This window comes from Xyrauchen texanus, chromosome 46 (genome assembly GCF_025860055.1).
Source record: "Xyrauchen texanus isolate HMW12.3.18 chromosome 46, RBS_HiC_50CHRs, whole genome shotgun sequence".
Lineage (NCBI taxonomy): Eukaryota > Metazoa > Chordata > Actinopteri > Cypriniformes > Catostomidae > Xyrauchen > Xyrauchen texanus.
In genome coordinates this window covers 6163001-6185142 of record NC_068321.1, presented here as the reverse complement: position 1 = coordinate 6185142, position 22142 = coordinate 6163001, and the positions used below count along the sequence as shown (strand labels likewise).

Below are 22142 nucleotides of genomic sequence, written 5' to 3'. Positions count from 1 at the left end.
CATGACACAGCACTAGCCGAACGTTTCTCAAAGTTATCGCTAAAAAAAAAGGTGGGTGTTCTGCTGACTTACATGTATATTGTTGTTCTTGGCTGATATCATAAAAAAATACTTAAACAGGTAGTTAACAGAATAGTTCACCCAAAACCTTTAATTCTCTCATAATTTCTCAACCTCATAGTCTCCCACATGAATTTCTCTCTTCTTTTAGCACAAAAGGAGATGCTAGGCAGAACGTTAGTCTAAGCCACCATACACTTTCAGTGTTTTTCATACAATGAAAGTGAATACCGAGATTCTGCCTAACATCTCCTTTTGACTTCCATGGATGAAAGAAAGCCATGGGTTTGCAAAAACGTGATGGCAGAAGTCAGTCCTCACTAGTTGAAAATTTACGATGGAATCCTATAAGAGAAAACCTTGCTGCTAAATAAGTTATGATGTTTATTGAAAGATATATATAATATGTACATATATTACGTAAATGATAATCCACGCTAGGTGTGTGTTCAAAGATTTTGAATGCAAAACATGGAGGCAAAGACATGAAGCAGTCTTCGGGTTTCCTACCCGAAGTGCATTTAAAATTGTGTAATGCACACCTAGCCTTGTATCATCCCATATATACCATGGATACTTGCCAGAATTGATTAGTTACAGCAGTCATATATTTATTGCAGTGCAAATTTTGACTGGAAGAACTAGTCAGGGATGTGTGAGCACAGATGGCCTCTAGTGGCTATAGGCGGCACTTCAGCACATAACATAAACAATACGTTACTGTTTAAATTGCCTTGCATTGCCTTGCCGGACAGCAAATTATGCATTTAATAGTCCTGATTTCCTTCTCTCACCCTCCGTGCAAAACAAGCTGAATCCAATTATATTACCTGTGCTGATGAAAGTGGTTAAGATATGTTTTCATTTGCTAGAGCTCACTCTGCTTGATCTGTAATGTTATGTTGATAGGGTTACAAACAGCACATTAAAATCGAATGGTGATTAAAACTGGCCAGAACTACCCGTGCATTCAATGGTTTTAACCGCACGCATTCCAGCCAATCAGAATCAAGTAATTGAACAGACCTTGGTTTAAAAATATCTAATAAGATGACATTTTGAATATGTTTATTATTAATAATAAAGTATTTATATTATTATTATGTATATTATTACTGGTACGATCAGATTTTCAGTGGATCGAGGAGCGTGTTTCACGAGACTGCGCTCAGCTCTGCTACGGTTGCTCACAAGGCGCTCACTTTCCGCATTACATTTCTTGTGCGGCCGCATTAATATGCGTTTACTTGTACACTGACAAATATCTGGTGTTGACGGCTTTATTAATATTTTAAACAGAGTGGATTATCAGAGATGAGGCAGCATTTAAACTCGGTATGATTCGTGAGCTGATGGTGATAGGGGCCGATTTGAACAACAGACTACAGTGATGTGAGAGCTCAGAGGCAGTTCAAAACACAGATTAGTTTCACCAACATACATCTGTAAAGTTAAATAATTTTACTAGGCTTCCGTGGACGTTTGTAAGGTTTACTGTTGATTACCGTTAACTGACCCATCAGAAGCTGTGCTGATTAATTAGGAAGTATTAAACATGTGCTGATGCTGGGATTATTAGAAGAAATTGACTTGAATATCGGGCAAAATACAACAGAACTACATTAGCTAGCTAGTAATCCTACGGTACACTCTTGAATTAAAAATATAGACAATCTTTTCACATTGTGTAATTTTATATGTCCCTCTGGAAAATATTGTATGTCACAAAACGTGGAGCTCAACAAAATGTTTCCCATTCACTCTGCTCAAATCACAAAATTAGTACTTGTGTCCTTTCTAATTTTCCTAATTAAAAGAAATAATGCTTGTTTGTTTCTCATGCATCAGTCCAAATGCAACAGCCAGCATTCAATGAAGTTTTGAAGCACATCTTACATTTTCTGGTGTCTTCTCAATGACCAACATCCACTTCAGACACTTGGTGAACTTTAGAAATTAACCCTTTTAAAGGGTTCACATGCTTTATGTGCGTTTGATAGGTAAAAGGTGAAATGATCTTTACCAGTGTTGGAACACATAGCCCGCAAAAAGTCCAGAACAATTACAAGCGTTGGAGTTGAGCGAATATTTGAGTGAAACAACAACTCGTTCCACTCCACTCACATGCTCTGATCAGGATGATGAAATTTCTCTTCTCCCTGCTGCTGGGTAGTTCTGGTAGCATCACACACAAAGTATTTCTGCTATTTCAGCCTTTCTTGTCAAAGCTGCTGTAATATGAGTTCTATCACTTTTCTATCACAGAAAAGTAATGTCTCTTTTTGGCATAGGCCCCATCTGGCAGTCCGAAGAAGTTGTACTCAGAACCGTCATATCCTGCTGGAGATAGGAGGCAGGGGCGAGGAGCCTACCCCCGTGCTGGACGGGACTCAACTGGTGGTGGTGGGGTGGTGGAGGTTGCCGTGTTAGCACACTGAAACACCAATATGATAGATTGAGAGCAGACTTATCAAGCGATGGCTTACATGTGATTGGCTGGGAATTACCCAGTTCATGGTGTAATGATGTACAGCTGCTAGTCTTCCCGCTAGAACTACGCTGCGTTTACTTTGAGCGGCACAACGTCAACTCAAGTCATTTTTAATTTCACAGCACACATTGTTTCAAAGCAGCTTCACAGAAATCCATGCTATAAATGAAAATTAAGTTGTAATGTCTGTAATATCTTAGAGGTATCAATGTGTGGTTTAAATGAATAACTTGGTAGTAGATTATGCTTAAATAAATGATTTGTATTCAGGCCCCGAGTGAGCAAGCCAGAGCCGACTTTGGCAAGGAGCACAAAACTCCATAAGATGTTAGTTTAGATAGAAAAACAACCTTGGGGGAGAAAGTTCCCTTCTGGCTATACTGCATGAATATAATGCCAATATTAGTTATCTACGATGTAATGAGACAAAACTAGATCATTTCAATGTCGAGCACTTGCGCTGTAGTAGACAGCTTCATTGGTTAGAAATAGGAGCGATAGATTTATCACCTCCCTCGCTTGCAGAGATGTAGGTTAAAGCTTTAAGTTCAGCAAACATGCAACGACACACTTCTTTTGTACACTGTCTGCTCACACTAAACTCAAAGAGAGAGAGAGAGAGAGAGAGAGATGCTGTAGCACATATTTACTAGGAATGTGCACAAGTAATCGTTTTGCACCAGCTGGTCAACTATTAAAAACAGTACTCATACACTCAAATGATAAAAATATGAGAAACTTTATGTAGATTCAGAGTTATATATGTGCATTATCCTAATCAGTATCAATCAGTGTCATCTCGGTTTCTATGTAAGCCACCGAACTGGTAAATGCAATTATTTTACTGTTATTTTTATTGTATTTATTTACTTGTATTATTTTATTTACTTTTTTTTTCTTCAAAAACATAGTTTGTTGAAGTTGGTTTATTTTGTAGCCGTTCTTAGTAACTTCTGTTAATAAAACTAAATGTAAATTGTATGCACATATTAGTGTATTGCTACAAAATGACATGTTAATGCCCATCACTACTATTAACCAGAGCTAAAAATGCAGGTTAATGAAGCTGTATGAATGGAGAAAAGTAGTACTGCTGAGCAATAATGAAACTAAAAGTAGTATTACCATGGCAATACTGGCGACGGCAGCAATGCCTCGATCGACACGGAATGGCACAGTTTAGCAACAAGAACCGTTCTTAAGTCTTAAGTATTTTTTGGGGGTTGAAATGTGACATGGACATGTTATTATAAAATTCAGCCAGCAATGTCTCGAAATTTGAGCTTAGAAACACAAACTTACCTCAAACTCTGACATTTTAATGAAAATGTCAACTTGTGTTGCTTAAACATCCCTTACCTGCCCCATACCTGGATGGGGCAGCAGAGAGGTGAATGCTGATATTGTATCAATTGTTCAGTAAGACAAAGAGCCATAAAAACCAACTAGATGTGTTTTGAGACGTTTCTGAAAATGTCTTGCATTTAAACATGTCTGAGTGGTGAAGCATGAAATATATAGTTTATCCACTCCTTTAATAACCATCAGTGTATCCACCTCCATCTGTTTGTCTAACGCTCTCTTGTTTTCCACCATGTTCTCTTTCTGATCTCTATTTCTCGCTGCCTGTTGCCTCAAACCTCTTTTATTGTTTCATTTTCACATTCTCCTAAATCACATCACTTCACTCCTTGTTTTCAGACACCACTGAATGTATTATCAGTCACCCACCCATTCTCTTCCAATTAAAAATACACAACTGTAAGTGTGTGGAGGATGACATGTTTGGAAAAATGTGTATTATACAACAGATTACACAAAAATAAATCATCCTCTGTCATTTTGAGGAAAAGTAGCACAGATATTGTAAAATAAATTAACAACACTCATCAATTAATCACATTGTAATCCAAAAATAACAATTATCCCCCCCTCAGTGAAGCCATCAGCAAACATCAGACCGTATCAAAAGCTCTATGGGAGAGAGAGAATGGGAGAGAGTGCTTGAAACTACTTTAGATTTGATTTAGCTGCTGCTGGCTGGTCCTCATTTCACTAAAAGGATTGAGCAAATGCAAAAAGAATGAATTACATTTCCAAAATGTATTTCCGGGCTTTTACAGAGATGATCTGGCTTCTCCTCAGCCTGATCTCATGAAAACAATGCCGAGGTGAAATGTCCACTGTGTGGCACTAAAAGCGAGTTAAGTCTTTGCTCACACAGATGTGGGTTCTTTATGCTCAAGCTCTATCTAGTTTTAAATCAAAAGAACTGACTGTAACAGGATTAATGGAAAGGAGGAGGCGAGAACTGGCTTGACAATATAAATAATAGTTTAATATAAAACTCAACCAAAAAGACAAACACACACATAGGACAGACCGCTGTCCGTAAATCTCTCTCTGTCCCACTGCAGTCTCCAGTCAGCCTTTATCCCTGTCGGAGGCTTGATTAGCCTGATAAGGGTCCAGGTGTGTACAATCACGACCCGGCCCCGCCCTCCTCCCTGTCACACTGACCTCTCTACCCTAAACCTTTAACCTAAACCTAACCGTTAGTGTCATAAAAAGCTAATTTTGAATGAAAAAAGCACTGCTGAAGTAATCACATCATTTTGAGGTGCTTCGTTGACACTTTCAGTTCATGTGTTGATTTACGTGCTCTTCAGGACTCTATGTTACGATCCCTGGTTGTCTGCCCCGTGTTTCTTGTGTCACCGTCATAGACTACAATTCCCATGATTCCCGGCCCTCATCACTTTGTTATTGTTCTCACCTGCTGTCACGAACCCCGCTCCCTCGCTCCGCCCCCTCGAGCTTCCACGCTCGTTCCGCCCCCTCGAGCTCCCACGCTCTTTTTGCTCGCTCAAGCCCTCACGCCCACTTTGCTCCTACTCGCTCACATGCTCGTAGGCAATCTCCCTTCCTCAAGTTTCTCACGCGTTTCCAATCCCCCAGAACATTATGACCACCTGCACTCGCGTCATCTGCACTCCTGCACATTAGTTTCACCTGCACTCGTCTCATCACCTGTCATGGTTTACACCTGCACTCGCCCCTATAAATATCACTACCCTTTCATCTCACGGTTGTTGGTTATTGTATTTAGTTTCCCGTGTCTTTGCCCCCGCTAGTCTCGTCTAGTTTTGCCCTCCTCTTGAACTCCTCTTGATTACCCCCCTTAGCTTGCCAGCTCCTCGTTCCCCTAGTACCCCTGTCTACTCCCTTTGTTAGTTACCCGCCTCTCGATCCTGTTTACCCGGCTTTGACCCTCGCTCCCTCGACTACTCTCCGGATTTGCCCCTTTACTCTCTTTGATTCCCCGGCTTTTGACCCTACGCTTCCCTCGACAACTCTTCACTGGATTTGCCCGTTTGTACTGTTGCCTGCTTTTATTGTTTCAATAAAAGCAGTTTGTTGACTTACATTGTGACTGTCTCATCTTGTGTGTGTGTGTGTCCGGGTTACACCTGCATGTCATTTTGTCGTTATCATGTCTGTGTATTTAAACCCTGCTGTTCCTCCATTCCTCTGTCGATCGTTGCTTGTTTGTAGATGTTGGATGTCGATGCTCACTCTGTTCTTGTACCCTTTGGATGTCTTTCGTGTTTTTGTTTTATTTTCCCCATTGTGGACGTTTTATTTGTTCCAGTTTTGTCTAGTTATTTTGCAAATAAAACCCGAACTCAGATCCGCACTCCTCGTCTGCCTCCTCCTACTAACGTTACACTCGTATCCCGGTCCTGTGCATCCAAATGCATAATCAGTTGAGCTACCAAGCAATTTTTTGGAGCATTTGAATGCTTATTTTTGCATTTCAATGCATTTTTATCTTAAATTCAACAAATATTCAAATTTTGAATTTTAATTTGTTTGCTTAAGGGGGAAAGGCTTCATGGAAAGTGTTTTTGTGTGATGATATCTTGCTGTGCTTTTACTGACAGGGTTTTACTCAATGAGGGTTAGTGTTAGGATCAACCTGAGACTCCCAAGATCTCTGTTTAAATTGAAATTCTTTATTGGAGCCTTTCTTATTTCTTACATATCATACTATGATTGTTTTGAGCCAAAAATGTTTTATAGTTATGTAGCCTTTTTCTTTGTTATATCCATTTATTTCCATGTTAAGGTGCTGCATTTAGCATCTGTATATCCCTCTGAAGGGCATCTGATCGGGGTCATGTGACCACAAAGGAGCCTATATTATACATTATTATACTTAACACGACTAGTCAATTAGTTGTTCAAACAAACGACCGTCTCGTCAATTATGAAATTTGGTAGTTTTGCACATACCAAGCGGCATATCAATTTGTGCAAAACAAAATGGTAGAGTGTGATTGGACGAATGGCCTCTGACGTCAACAATAAAAGATTTGGGAAGTGTTTTCTCCTCTCTTTTAAAAATTAATAAGACTATTTATTTAGCTATCTATGCTAACTTTGCATGAATATATGGCAAGTTGCATTGTATTATTTGCATTTAACATTCTCATTCATGAACCTATCAGAACAGACCCACCATTTAAGAACCACTGGTCTAGTTCATTTTTTCAGTTTAACTTGACTTCCCCGAAATTCAACTTTGTCAACTTTTGATAAGACAAACTGCGAAATAAAGCTCTTCTGTCACAGTGGGCATTTCTATCAGGCTCAGAGCAGATTAACATTCTGCTGGAGCCACTTGCTGTCTTCTCGCTGTATTGTTGAATTTTTTTTCCTCTCTTGTACTGATTTTTGTCTCTTCACTCTGAAAGCTTTAGGCCAGTGAATGAGACCTCTGTCTCACAGCAAAAAAGTCACCAGAGACAGGAGATAGAAACAACTAATTTAGAACACACACACTTTCGCCCAGCTTTTTTTTAATGCTTTTTTTATTGGGACATATTGTAGAGATTGTTATTGTTAAATTAAATTAATTAAAGCAAGCATCACTGTTATTATTGCTTATGTTTAGGGATTGGAACAAATTCAAAGTCCTGTCCTAATTTTTTTTGTCTTGCATTAAAACATTGGTTTGGAAAAACTTGAATGTAGGGAAATTATGACATAATATAAAATTATGTCTGAGCTAGCACATAAAAGAGATAGTTAGCATTAGAGACAAAACTTGCCTCAGCGTGCTGCCTAAAGTTGAAACTGAGATTATAATCTTGAAATATCAGCTGTCTTGGTGTTAAATGAAGGCATTGCATGACGAAAATCATTGACTTTTTGTTTTCACTGTGCGGAGTGAAGAAAGTGTTTCCCTTTGAAGAGTTTGATGCTGCAACAGTGACGACTAGAGTGAAAGTACACGACAGCACGCGCAACTGTGTGACCTTCCACTCTTGTAAAAGTCTCTCAATAAATGACACATTAACTCAAATTAAACCCAGTAATGTAATGACAGGAACACCGCCCATTGTTAAGAAGTAAAAGTTAAAAAAATCATTATAAATTTGCTTGAGTGAGAGTAAAAAGTACCAATTTTTAAATCTACTCTAAAAGTACTTTTTTCTAAAAGTTACTCAAGTAAATGTAATGGAGTAAATGCAGCACGTTGCTACCCACCTCTGGTATCTGAAGAGCACTTCATACCAACTGTCTGTATTTACACTGGTTTATATATGCCAGTCATTGACGCTCTGTTGACAGGGACTGTGGTGTCTCTCTGGGTGCTGTTTCAAACTACTCTCAAACAACTGACTGCTTCTCATTTTTTATTTTGGAATCTAGACCTGCCTGCCGTTTGCATGTGTCTAAATTTATGTATGGGTGATTCTTCTTCAATATAGTGAACTGTTCTGTCCCAGAGATTATTTAAAATAAAAAGTAAACAATTATTTTTATAATAGCTTAAACTTCATTTTAATTTGTTTTAACATACAAAGTTTAAATATTGTTCAAAATGTAATTAATTAATTAAAGAATGATTTGTGCTCGCTTTACTAAAGAACAAAACACTTGATGTGAAACGAAAACATATTTTCAAACTCAATTTTGAAGAAACAGCTCATATATCTGTTTTTACTGGTATTTACCCAATAATGTTGTGTGTGTGTGTGTGTGTGAGTGTGTGTTATGATTTAAATGTGGTTTATGAGGACATTTCTTGTGTCCCCATAATTAAAATTGCTTAAAAATCGTAATAAATTATGTTTGTTTGACAATGTAAAAATGCAGAAAGTTTATTGTGAGGATTAGGGGATAAAATCTATAGTTCATACAGTATAAAAAAATCTATGGAGAGTCCCTCATAAGGATTTCCACACCAGCGTGTGTGTGTGTGTGTGTGTGTGTGTGTGTGTGTGTGTGTGTTGTGCTGTGGAAAATGGCCTGTCTCCCCTCATTACAAGGAGCATAAGCAGAAGTGACATGGTAATTGCGCAACGTCATTAAAAGAATTGTAGCTTGTCGGACGGTTTGTAAGTGCCTCTGAAGAAGCTTCCACTGATGGGTGTAAGAGTGTGTGTGTTATTTCCTGCTGTGGATTGTTTTGTATTGGGTGGGTGAATCTGTTGTTTGAGGGTGACCTTGCCAAGCTTGAAAAATAGATGGATAAATAGTTATGCAGAATTTCGACCCTCTTCATTCTAATGTACCTTTCAATCGGCAGGCATATGGGGAAAAGACTGTTGGTCAAGATTATCTTCTGATAACATTCAAATCAACAATAAAATCTAACAAATGGAGTTTCATTAACAAGGTTTGGAAGGAGCAAGTTCATTGAATCCATCTCCAACTACCTTCGCGCTCAAATTCTAGCAGGTGCAGACATAAACCTCTCTGTTTTACTTTCTGCAGTCCCCTACAACGACTGCGGTTAGATCCAGAGACTGCGGCCAGATTTCAGTAAATCTCAAAAACCCCTCTCCCAGCACTTCTCGCATGCTCACTTTCGCTGAATTTTGCATTGCCTTTGGGCAGTTTACCGAAATCATATACTCCATGTTTCCACAAAGACGGCTCGAGCTTAATGACTAGTCAAGTCAATTTTATTTGTATAGCTCCTTTTACAACACACATTGTTACAGAATATCAGCATTAACAGACGGAAAAAACTGTAATGTCTATAATGTCGATGAATCATCATTGTGTAATTAGATAAAATATGATTGTTAATTGTGTTTAAAAATAAATAATTCAATAATACTTATATTAATAACCCCAGTGAGCAACCTGAAGGCGACTGTGGCAAGGAACACAGAACTCCATAAGATGTTGATTAATGTGTTAAGATGTTAAATAACCTTGGGAGAAACCAGACTCACTGTGGGGGCCAGTTACCCTATGGCTAACATCATGAATATATTGTAATGTAAATATTGCTTATGTATAGTTCAAGTCATGGTTTAAAATGATTCAACTAAGTAAGTGTTAAGGGTCAGTGTTTAAACATCGATTTTGTATGAACTGTACGATTAATGACTAATGTCTTTGAAGTCCATCCTGGATTAACTGCAGAAGAAGACTACCTATCAATCATCGCTGAACAATCACTCTCTTATGGCGGCAGTCGTTTATTCACACATCACAAGCTTTTTTCAGCAAAATGTGCAGCAAGAGTAGCTCAGCTGAACCAATGCCAGTACTGGGTAGTGCTAGATTTAGATCTCCGCCATAGAGTGTTTCTGGGATGCAGGAGCATTTCATGCATTGTGTAGTGAGAATCACCCTGGCACCAATTGAAATGAACGGGCCTCACTCAAGACACCAAAATATGTGGTGACTTTAGATCACACTTTATTTAAGGTATATATGTGTGTGTGATTATTAATATCAGATGGACTTGATTAATCTGAAGGATTCATGAGTACTCTTTATAGCTCTTCTGTATCATCAACACAAGGAAAACACAGTTTTAATCAAATGTGTTTTATTTTCAAAAATATAAACAAAATAGTAATAATATGCTTAAAGAATAATATAAATGAATAGGCAAATAAACGTGCATAGGATGGAAAGATGCAAGTGGTTGAATTGATTGTACCAATGGCAAAGAATGACTAGTATCTTATGGAAAGATAAATTGCTGTTTCTCTGTTAATTAATAAGGTAAAAACCTTTTCCTTATTATACAAATAACTTTATTTACTTATTTACTAGATATTTAATACACAGGTTATGTAATATAAAGAACATTAGAAAATCATAAACTGATAGTATGCATTAATGCCAAGGTCTCTGGAAAGAGGTTTAGTAGTGATATTTACGTTTACCTTGATCGATCGAGTTCGGTGATGATGACATCTTCCACTGGGGCTCTGGGCCACATTTCAGTGGTGAAGGAGCTGGATTCTGTTTCAACAGCCTTGCTGATCTCCACACCAAGAGGGTTCTTGTAATCTTGAACACACAGATATACAGCCCTTATGTCGGTGCAAGATTCATCACCTGTAACACGCAGATGCACAAAACTTGAAGAGAGGGTTTGCTTGCCAGAGCTAAACCTTGTCACTTTAGTTATCTCCCTGGAATAGGGATTCTGAATTTGCCGCTGCAATAGTCTCTTGTAGTCAGATTTGGTACATGGTCAATCTTCTTCTGTCTCTCGGATGGACACTATGAACGTTTGATGATCTGTTATCCTCTCTCATCATGAATTGAGACCAGAACAGAGAAGCATTATAGAAGTGAAACCTGTTAACAACCCTCTGGATGTGTACTCAGGACAAAAGTGTTTTAGAAGTGTTTCCTGTTATGATCCTCTGGAAAGGGACTCAGGACAAAGGTGTGGTCACCCAGAGGATAGTTTTATACCTTCCTGATGAGGTGGAGATTTCAGTTTAGCACCTGTTTCAGGGTTAGGATTGGCTGCTGACATCAGAGGGGGCCCACTGTGAGGAACATTTGCATATTTTAAAGTACATAGTTAGAACAATGTCTTTAAAGGTTCATCTCTGCAATGTTCCTTTTCCAAAACTTTTCAGAAATGCTCTTGGCATTTATCTGAAGATATTGAGACCAAACATGATATTAAAAGATTAAATATTAAGCATGCATTAATTTATACCACCATAGTTCAGTTTGTGCAAACTATTTTGCTAACTGAACAACTACAATTTACATAAACAGTTCTGTGAACAAATATGGAGTGGATGTGTTGCAATTAGTGTCCATGTTATGAATAAAAGTTTGTGTGTAAAGAGTGTTTCAACTTTTGCCACATAGAAATTGAATGCTGCTTCGAGAGGTCTTGAAGATATTTATGGTCTTTATCTCAACTCTGGACTTGGGCAAAACCTTAGGATGGAGGGTTTGAGAGGTTGCTAATAAACCACTCCAGACTCATTGAAGTTCTTTTCAACGTGTTGGAAGGTCCTTCTTGCTTGTCAGAGCAGCTTATCTGATGGCTGTGCTTGGCATTTGTTTGTGTTGGTTCCCTATCAAAAAGCTACGCTTTGATGCTGCGCTGGTTTAGTGCTTTGGGAACAACTTTAGGTGTGACCAGCTTTGAATTATGTGTGCAACACGTCAATGAAATTGACTAGAAATGATAGCCTCTGATGATGACATGGCTATAAATAGATGCGTCACAGGTGCATCGTCAGATCTTTTGTCTTCAGAGCATTCTGTGTGTGTTGTGCTTCTTGACTGTCAGAACATTCTACTTTTCTCTGTTAGGAGTTAGAATTATTAGGCAGTGTGCAGAAACCTTTCTCTTTTCTTTAAAAAAAAAAAAGAAAAAAAGAATGGGAGTGATAACCAAAGCAACCAGTTTTGTTTTGTGTGTTTGGGGGAAGAGCATGCTACTCTTGCATTGGGGCAGGGCGGGTGTGAGCATTGCGATCTGTTTACAGTCAAAATGCTTCACACTCGTCTCGCTTACTTCCAAGAGCCTGATCCTTCTCGTAAGCCTGAAGTGCGCTTCGGCGCCTCTTCAGTTCACGAGGGGTATGCTGAACCTCTTAACATTCCACACACAATAATAAAGCGGCTACAGTTAGACTGGCCACACGAACAAGAGACCCCCAAACGCTCCAAACTAGAAGACATATTTCTGTCTGGTGGCCAAAAAAAGAAAGGAAGGGAACGCTATATCAGTCCCTTCCTTTCTTTGATGACCTCCATGACGAGCTCTCTTGTTCCATGACAAGCTCTCTCGTTCATGGAGGAAACCTTATACTGTCCGTGTCTTCGTGCCCTCGACTTCGACATATTTTCAAGCAGACGGCTCGCACCATTGGCCGGTCTATGTCTGCTTTAGTCAGCACGGAGAGACACTTATGGCTCAACCTGTCAGGCATCGGAGACAAGGACAAAGTTTTCCTTCTCGCTGACCCGGTTTCGCCTTCTGGCTTATTTGGTGACGCTATGAATGTAGTTATCACTAGGTTCCAGGAGGAAAAGAGTCACGAGGAAGCCTTCGGGCAATTCCTTACTAGCCGTACTAAGGGGGAGGGGCCGTCGGCCACCTAGCCACGCCCCGGTCCTTCTAGAAAGGAGGCTCAAAAACAAAGCATGGCAAGTCGTGCGCCCCCTCGTAGAGACTGGGGCCGGCTCGTCGCCCTCAGCAGCCCCCAAAGCAAGACCACAGGGCAGTCATTTCTAAGAAGAAAAAACCCTGACGGACTTTCACCCAGCCTTGCGGGGGTAGTCCCCCTCGGGTCGGGGCGCGTGAAGCATTCACCTGTACCTTCCCGATACCCCCACGAAACCTCTTCATTCCCGCCATCTCGTGTTTCGGGAGTTAGAGGTTTCCAGAAAAATGTTGGGTGTTCCGTTGCTTCCTGCCTTAGACCAAGATGTGGAATACTCAACTTCCCCTCATCAGGCAGTGTCAAAATGTATACCCATTTCAGAGAACATGGCAGCGTGAAAGCTACTGCCAGGTGTTTCTATGTAGGTTCTAAAAACAGTAGAAAAGGCAACAGAATTAAATTTGATCGCCGTCCTCTGCATTTCAAAGGCGTGGTCTCCACTACTGTGAAACCAGAACAAGGATGTCTACTGTGGAAAGAACTGCAAAATCTCTTGGTCAAAAGGGCCATAGAACATGTTCCCCTTTCAGAGAAAGAGTCAGGTTACTACAGCAGATACTTCCTGGTTCCCAAGAAGGGTGGGGAGTTGCATCCGATTTTAGACCTTCGAGGCTTGAATCGCTCAGTCAGGGCGTTCAAGTTCAAGATGCTAACTGTCAAGATGGTTGTGTCTCAAATCAAACACCACGATTGATTGGTCACAATCGATCTCTTGAATGCATATTTTCATATAGAAATTCTGCCACAACACAGGAAGTTCCTGAGGTTCACTTTTGGGGGCGAAGCTTTCCAGTATAGGGTTCTTCCATTCGGCCTAGCCCTATCACCCCGAACATTCACGAAATGCATGGATGCAGCACTGGCTTCTTTGCGACTCCGGGGCATCCGCATTCTGAATTAAATAGATGACTGGCTGATACCTGCACAGTCACAAGAACTTTCATTTCAGCACAGGGATATCGTCGTAGCTCATCTGGTTTCTCTGGGTCTGAGACTCAACGTCAAAAAGAGCGTTCTCTCTCCCACTCAGGAAATTACCTATCTGGGCGTTGTATGGAATTTGATCATGATGTGGGCACAATAATCTCCTGCTCAAGTCGTGTTCATTCAGAACACCCTGAGCAAAGTCAGGCTAGGCCAAGGTTGCACTGTTCGTCAGTAACAACGAATACTAGGTCTCATGGCATCTGCGTCCTCGGTGATCCCTTTTGGCCTTCTGCACATGAGACAGTTTCAGTTGTGACTCAAAGCCAGGGGATTTCAGCCAAGGGCCAGTCCCCTAAGGCAGATAAGGGTTACGCGCCGCTCACTTCATACTCTTTCTATGTGGACCCCGGTTCAGACACCACAGTTATTTAAAACCCCCCTTTGAGAATTTTCGCATTAATTCCATCAGAGTAGCTACCAGAAACTTTTCGGTGGAAAAACACCTCATAATAGATCTCTCAGCCCCCCACAAAGAGCCACACTCAAGTATCAATAGTCTGATCTTAATTGACGAATACTCACTTAGCTATCACGACGTCAACCAAGCAATCTGAATGATTACAAATTTAGGCTCGGAGGCATGGCTTGCTAAAGTTGATATAACTTCAGCATTCAAAATGATGCCCCTGCGCCCCAATTTCTGGCACCTCTACAGTGTCTGCTGGAATGACAAATTTCACCTTGCCATCTGCCTCACTTTTGGCTGCAAACGCAGTCCCAAGATATTCAACATGTTATCTGAAGCAATCTGCTGGATATTGTCAAATAATTTCAAGTTCGGGTCAAGTCTTGAGCTTCGAGCCCTTTGCCCAGGACAGCGAGCCTAACACATTTACCCTATCCTGAATGCAGGATTACATTAACTTGTGAACTACTGAACAATGGTATCATAAATTGTGTATCTTTTGCTAAAATCATGCAATACAAATTTATTTTCCGGCTGGTCCAGCTTATGCGTATGCATGCTCTAGAGTATACCTGTACAAACAGGCAGTTGGCTGCTTTAACTGTAAGGGGCTGTTCATGCTGAAAGCATTGTAAAGCTAAAAAAAAGGCAAGACACCATGTAAAAAATAGTTTCAGTTGTAAGTTGTAATCTTCAGAACTCAAGACTTAATTATTGTAATTATTGTTTAGACTTTGCAAAAGCTGCACTTGTCACTTACTAAATTTGTCCAATTTTGATATCACGGTGCAGTATGTTAGGAATTGCATAGTCTGACATTATTATCACAAAATAAACCATGATCAGGACTCCAATGCCGAGCATATGGGTCATATTACACCGTTAATTAAAAAAAAAAAGACATAATTGCTCAAGAAAATAATGATGTGAGATTAAATTATTCAATTGTGTAAGAAGAATGCGTAGTGTCTAGCTAGATGGCTAGCTATCTTAATCTTGTGTTTAAGCAGCAAAACAGTCGAGGACTATCTCCTCCAAACATCCCGTATTTCCCATTACATGGGATTTGTATTAACCCAACTAACCTAACCCTAACTCATTTACATGAACTATCTGAAAGAACTGACTCTTTAAAACGATTCAGAGTTCCCGAATTTAAATATAAGTGAATCTTTTATTATAACTGGAAAGAACAAATTCGCTTAAATTATTTGGTTTTGTTTTGTGATGCTACAGCGCTACTCAATGGAAAATATTGCTTGTTATTTAAAAAGCTACAATATTGTGAAAATAGATACTGTCATGCTACTGAAAAAGTAGCATCACTACTTTTCGTTAGTGACTCCCCAACACTGATCAATACCACACCAAGAAAACACCTGACACATTCAACTTTTCAATATTTTTTGTCATGGCCAAAAATTCCATTGAAGTTGACACGACTTCAGCCAGATCTTTGCCAATTTTATTTGCAAAACTATATCTATATGAACCTTGCTTAGTCGACAGGGGCAGTGTCATGCTGGAACAGACAAGGGACCTCCCAAATTGTTGCCACAAAGCACACAATTCTCTAGAATGTCATTGATTGCCATAGCATTAAGATTTGTCTTCACTGGAACATGTAGATGGTCTACACATCAGATGGTCAGCAATTGTCCATTGGCCAATTGTATCTGAGGCTAAGAGTACTCTTTCTCTAACTCTCCCTGTCTTTATTACAGTGGCGCCCTTTCCTGCCAGGACTCAAGTATGAGGTCATCGATTCTGCCTACATCTCCTTATACACAGGTAAACCTCCCTCCCTAACAAACTCCACCCATTTAAAAACTAACCAGCATTGACGAGCCATTGAAGTGCCGCTTCTGTCATGGTTTGAGCAGTTTGATGATTTGACAGTTTGAACTTTAGTATTCATATTAATCTTTGAGATGTGTCTTTGTCAAAGATCTCTCTGGTAACTATTTATGAAAGAGACAGTGTCTCTGTCTCTTTCGAGATCACTGAGAGCAAAGAAAACAGCTTTTTCTTTGCACTGAGATGGATGACAAAGTCCTCTGCTGCCAGAAACGGTTTCTAGTCGCTGGTCTTTGCACAAGGAATTGTACACTCAATCCCAACGGACCTGGAATGACAAGATGTTGGACCCACTTTTTACTGGACTTCACTTGAATGTTGTTTTCCGTGGCCTAGAGTGGGATGAAAGAAGACTTTAAATAGTGTCATTTTGAGTTCAATGCAAAATGTATGAGTTTAGTGCCTCTTATATTCTTTTAACACAGTTGTTGTTATCAATGCCCTGAGGTGAAGCAAAATTAAAAATGTGCTAAGTGCTGTTGTAACATAATAGAAAAAGAAAGAGAGAGAGAAAGAAGAACAAGGTTATACAGACTCAACTGGGTCTTCAGGCAGCTAGTCCTAACATCCAAACTTGCGACCGTTGCCAAAGAATGATGCTGACCTTCACTGTAGCCTTTTGGAACTGTCTTTGGTGTAAATGTCATCTTGTAAAACAAGGGAGCTTGTTGGCTTTCACACAATTTGCAACACATTCCATTTCATATTTTATTTGACTACTCCATTTGAATTGCTTTGAAAAGAAAGTCACAAATGAGATTGCTTTAATATCTCAATAGTTTCTCCTAGACAGCAATGAGATCAAATGGAGATCAAAATGAGAATGTTTCTTAAGTCTCTTGGTTCTCTTGTGGGAAAAAAATAAGTAATCCCACGTATATCCTTCCGAGTTTCAGAATAATTCTCAACAGTGTCCAAATTAGGGGGCCTGGGTAGCTCAGCGAATACTGACGCTGACTACCACCCAATGAACATTTCCTCTGAGATACTCTGTGCTGATTCTTATTTAATTCTAATTGTAACATCTTGTTCTTTAGAGGCAATATTGATGGAAGCGAATGGTTGTGGGATACGTGTCTCTAGGGAACAGGGCCGGTGAAAGCCAAAGATCCAAATGATTGAGAGATTTAAGCTGAATGCCATAAACACACACACAAAAAATATATTTTTCTTATATTTTGTTCTGTTTCTCAAACAAAGCTATTATACAGTTTTAGAAGATGTTGCATACAAGTCATTTGGACTGTGTTTATGATACTTTAATAAGGCTTTGTTTATCCTTTGGGATAGAGAGTATCAATCACCATCTGCTTACATTTAATGGAAAGGAGCAGCTCGAAAACTAGAGTGAACTGTTCCTTTAAGCATAGTACTCTCTCTCTCTCTCTCTCTCTCTCTCTCTCTCTCTCTCTATATATATATATATATATATATATATATATATATATATATATATATATATATATTTGACATAATAAATTATTTGAATGGGCCACCACTATTCTAAATGCCACATTTGCAGGAATTAAGAATTTATAGTCTGAACACCCAAAGCTTCTGTAGCACTTAAAATAGCCCAGAGCCTAAATGGAAAGTTGTTGGTTTGTGCATTCGCAGTCTTATAATATAAAATATTTGAGTGTATTCCCTTTGCTTTGGTTCCTCTCTTTGTTTTGATTCAGCCGCTGGTTTCTTTGACCTTCATATGAACTCCCTTTGAACGTAACACTGCTTAAGCACTTCACAGCATTCATCTTACACAAATTTAAGAGACGAGGGTGTGTGACAAAAGGCGCCTCTGCAATCTCTCTTTACATGTTAGTAGTGGATGGCACCTGTTTGAAGCATGCATCAAAGCATGTGTGTGTGTGTGTGTGTGTGTGTGTGTGTGTGTGTGTGTGTGTGTGTGTCTGTGTGTGTCATCTGCATGGAGGGGCTCTGCTGGTCTTATTCGCTTGAAGATTGGGACCATCGCTTGTCACAAAGACGTGCTGTCTCTGATGTAAAGTGACCCAAATATTAGTCAGGCATAGAGGCATATATTTGTCTGCCTGCCTGAGTGTCTGTCTGGTTCTTCATCTGTGTCTGTCTAGCTATCTAACTAGCTGTCTGTCTGTTTGTGTATCTTCCTGTCTTTCTAGCTGTGTCTATCTAGCTAGCTAGATGTCTTTCAGTCTGTTCTGTTTATCTTTCTGTATATCTGTCTGTCTATCCATCCTATCTGTCCTTCCATGCCTGTCTAGCTAGCTAGCTGTTTGTCTACAGCATCTAGCTAGCTCACTGCCTGTCTAGCTAGATAGATAGCTGTCTAGCTAGCTGTCTATTTGTCTACCTAGCTAGCTGTCTGTCTGTCTATCTATCCAGCTAGCTGTCTGTCTAGCTACTGTCTGTCTGTCTGTTTAGGTGGCTAGCTGTCTGTCTATCTATCTAGCTGCCTGTCTATTTGGCTCAGACATGTTCACAAGTAGTGATGGGAAATCTGATTAATTTTCGCAAACTGGTTCTTTCGGATAGTTAATTTCCATGAACCGATTCAAAAAACCAATTCAGTGGTTCTTTTATTTCATCACGTAATGACGTCTCTAGTACGTAATTCTAACATCCCGGAGTCATGGTTTTCATGCTCAAACATTTAAAACATTTTCGGATAATTACCTTTTGTTCAATTAAGTTATAATGGTGTTTATTGTCATCATTGTTTCATTCTGTGATCCTGCATGTCAAATACGACTGACCAAAATTTATTACATCATGAATAAGTTTCCTACGTACAAGTTTTACACCTAAAGCACCCAATACATACTCTACACTGATGTACAAACACGGACATGTTCTATATGTTCTATATGCATTTCAGGTGATCACATGTGGTCAGCCCTAAATACAGGTTTAAACGGGGTCTAAAACTTTTGTGATCGGATCACAGAAACCACATATGAATGTGGTCAAAAACGCACGTGCCCACGTCGCATTTGAGGTGTGTGGCAGGGCGGAGGGCGGTGCCGGGTCATTATTATACATACCCGGTCCCTAATCAGGCTAATTAAGCCTCAGAGAGGGATAAAGGCTGATAGCGATTTTGCGGTGGTGCGAGAGAGAGAGATGGTTTACGGACATGTCCGTCATGTGTGTGTGTTTGTGTCTTTTTAAGTTTAGCATTAAAACTATTATTTATATTGCCAAGCTGGTTCTCGCCTCCTCCTTTCCATCGAACAGCTTTACACTGGTGACGAAATCCAGGAAGGAGGATGCCCGTCGCAGAGTCCTCGACACTGCTGTCATCCGCCGGGGGAGGGAGTAGCCCGACCGCCCGTCCGCACTGAATGGCCGCCGTCCGCGAGGCGAGTGGGGACTGGACTCCCTGACCGCTTGGAGCGATGGAGCCGCTGCCAGGGGCGGAGGAGTGCCTTGCCACAAGGTGTAAACGATACTCCTTTCTCTATGTTTCTTGGCAGCAGTGAAGTGCCACCCCTCACCTTTCGATCAACTGCTGCACTAAATCAAGAACTTTGCTGTTTACGAATGGCTTTAAAAGGAAATATCCATTTGATCGTAAAATTCAAAAAGTGGATACACAATCACTAGAGCTTCACGGATCTTCTATAGTGTGTCTGATATCAACACAGATGAAAAGCATGTTGAGTTTGTGTTTACATTAAATTTCAACTGCATTGGGGAGAATCAGCGCCCCATTTCTTTTTTTGCACGTTCTTTGTCTTTTCTGACTTTGTTGTGCTTTAAAATCATGCAGTACCACACTGACAAAGTGATTGATGTATGTTGTTATGAAACAGAGACCCTCCTCCTACCAAGTGGAAACATGGCCTATAGACCATTTCAAGGACTGTTCGTTGGTGATGTCAAGTGACGTCATTGTTCCATGAACATTTCCTGCTTGTCAAAACAGAGACTAATTAGCAGAGACGGGCCACTTCTATTAAAATGAATGGGAGAAATTGGAATGCCCAACGGCAGCCAATGTTCAACCCACCTTACAGGTAAAAAAGACAATCACCTTTCAGATACAGCAATCGACTGACAATCAACTCGAGTACACGCATGCGCATTAGCTATACAAGATGGTATAATTGCATTTTAGCATAATCTGAGGTGAAGAAACACAATTATTATATCAGTTGTGATGGAATGACATGCCCTTCCCATGGATCCTAGTCACCCCAGCTAGCATGATCCCAATAAGAGCCTCATCAACACCTTTAAACACTGAGCACACCTCTCCTCGAGAGTCTGGTCTCTACCTGCTGGTGTCTTAACAGGTCCAGGAATGGAGCGGGGAGGGTCCAGTGTGGTTAGATCTATCGCTGGACCCGCACCCCTGAACCCCGTCATGAGTTGGAGCAAGCATTGTGGCTGTCAGGACAGGATGCCCCTCAAGTGCCAGGCCCAGGGAAGCCTTGAAGCTGCACAGTGTTGTCAGATTTTACTGCTTATTTTAAATATGTTCTTTTATTGTTATCTTGGCCTTTTGGAGATTTTGGACTTTCCCCTTTCAAGTAGATAGGAGCTGTACTTTCATGCCACTTGTTCACATAGAAAAATAGCTGCCAAAACTGCCCAAGAGCATTCCAAGCCAAGTGGCCTGACTTACCTTGAAAAAAGACTTTGTTGAAAGAATCTGGAAATAGGTTTGGACCATTCTAATTCATTTGTTTTTGTTTACATTCTTGAAATGGTCTGTAGCATATAAAGAGACTAAACTAGTCTTAATTAACTCACCAGAAACCACAATTGCTTGCACTTTTAGTCTCCTGGTTTCTCCCATAACAGCTCATCATCATGAGGGATTATTTTGCATGATTTATTATATATTCTTTCATTGATTTCATTGTTTGCTTTATGCGTGCTGTCTGTATCTGCTAGATCTATTGATTATTCTGCACTTTATGAGTTTAGTCATTTTAATTTATGCCATCAACAATAGCAAACAAGAGGCTGATGAACTGATGAAAATTGTTATGCTATTCTTGAGATAGCTGTGGTGCATTTACTCATATTCTATATTGATTAATATTCATTTCTTTGAAGGATTGTAAAGGATTATCTCTCTTCCTCTCTCCAAAAATGTGTGCTCCGTTACCTTGTCTGCCTAAAAATTAGGCTAATTGACATGCACACAGAAACCAACAGCAGTAAATAAATAGTCTGTTACAGCAGAAAATAAGGAATATTGCATGAGGCATACAGGCTATAACTGTTAATGATGTACTGATGTACAGCGTTATGAGCACCAAATACAAACAGCACATATCAATTATTTTCAGTTGGCATGTGTTTAAGAACATTTTCACATCAGTTTTAGCCTTTATAAATCCCGATATGTTTCTCACTTTTAATGTAGGATAAAATCCATGGAATTTAGGATTTCATATCACATACATATAAGCATTATAATCAAATGGTTTGGCTCAATTATTCAATGTCTCTCAAACAATGATAACACACCAGCAACGACGACCACATCTCCTATCATGTATGTTTATGAAAGATGAACGAGCCAATGAGACTATGGACTATGTTATGGGTGGGGCGTCACGTGTAGCTCCGCCCCATATGTAGCCCCACCTCATTCTACTTTAAGGGATTGCCTTGTATGTTTATTTATACTTGTCTGAAGTACATAAGGTTTTACTTAAATCATGGATTTTATTTTTATACAATAAACAATTAATAAACAAAGAGAACATATTTCACACAAATGGAAAACTAGCTTTGTCCATAATTCTTTAGGGCTTTAAAGACCTTCATTCTATTTTGCATTTGCCCTTATGAAAATGTACCATAGTTTTTATAGATTAAAAACTGTGGTATATATTTTTAACAAGACCATGGTAACCTCATGGATCATTACTACCATGGT

General features: G+C 39.7%; 1 protein-coding gene across 1 annotated transcript in view; it reads left to right on the top strand.

Moving 5' to 3' along the window:
* LOC127638538 (N-acetyl-beta-glucosaminyl-glycoprotein 4-beta-N-acetylgalactosaminyltransferase 1-like) overlaps window positions 1–22142 on the top strand; it is a 225042-nt gene that overhangs the window by 185108 nt on the left and 17792 nt on the right. The window contains exon 9 of the mRNA XM_052120103.1: window positions 16132–16198. Within this exon, the coding sequence (XP_051976063.1) occupies window positions 16132–16198 (67 nt within the window). The remainder of the gene's footprint in view (window positions 1–16131; window positions 16199–22142) is intronic.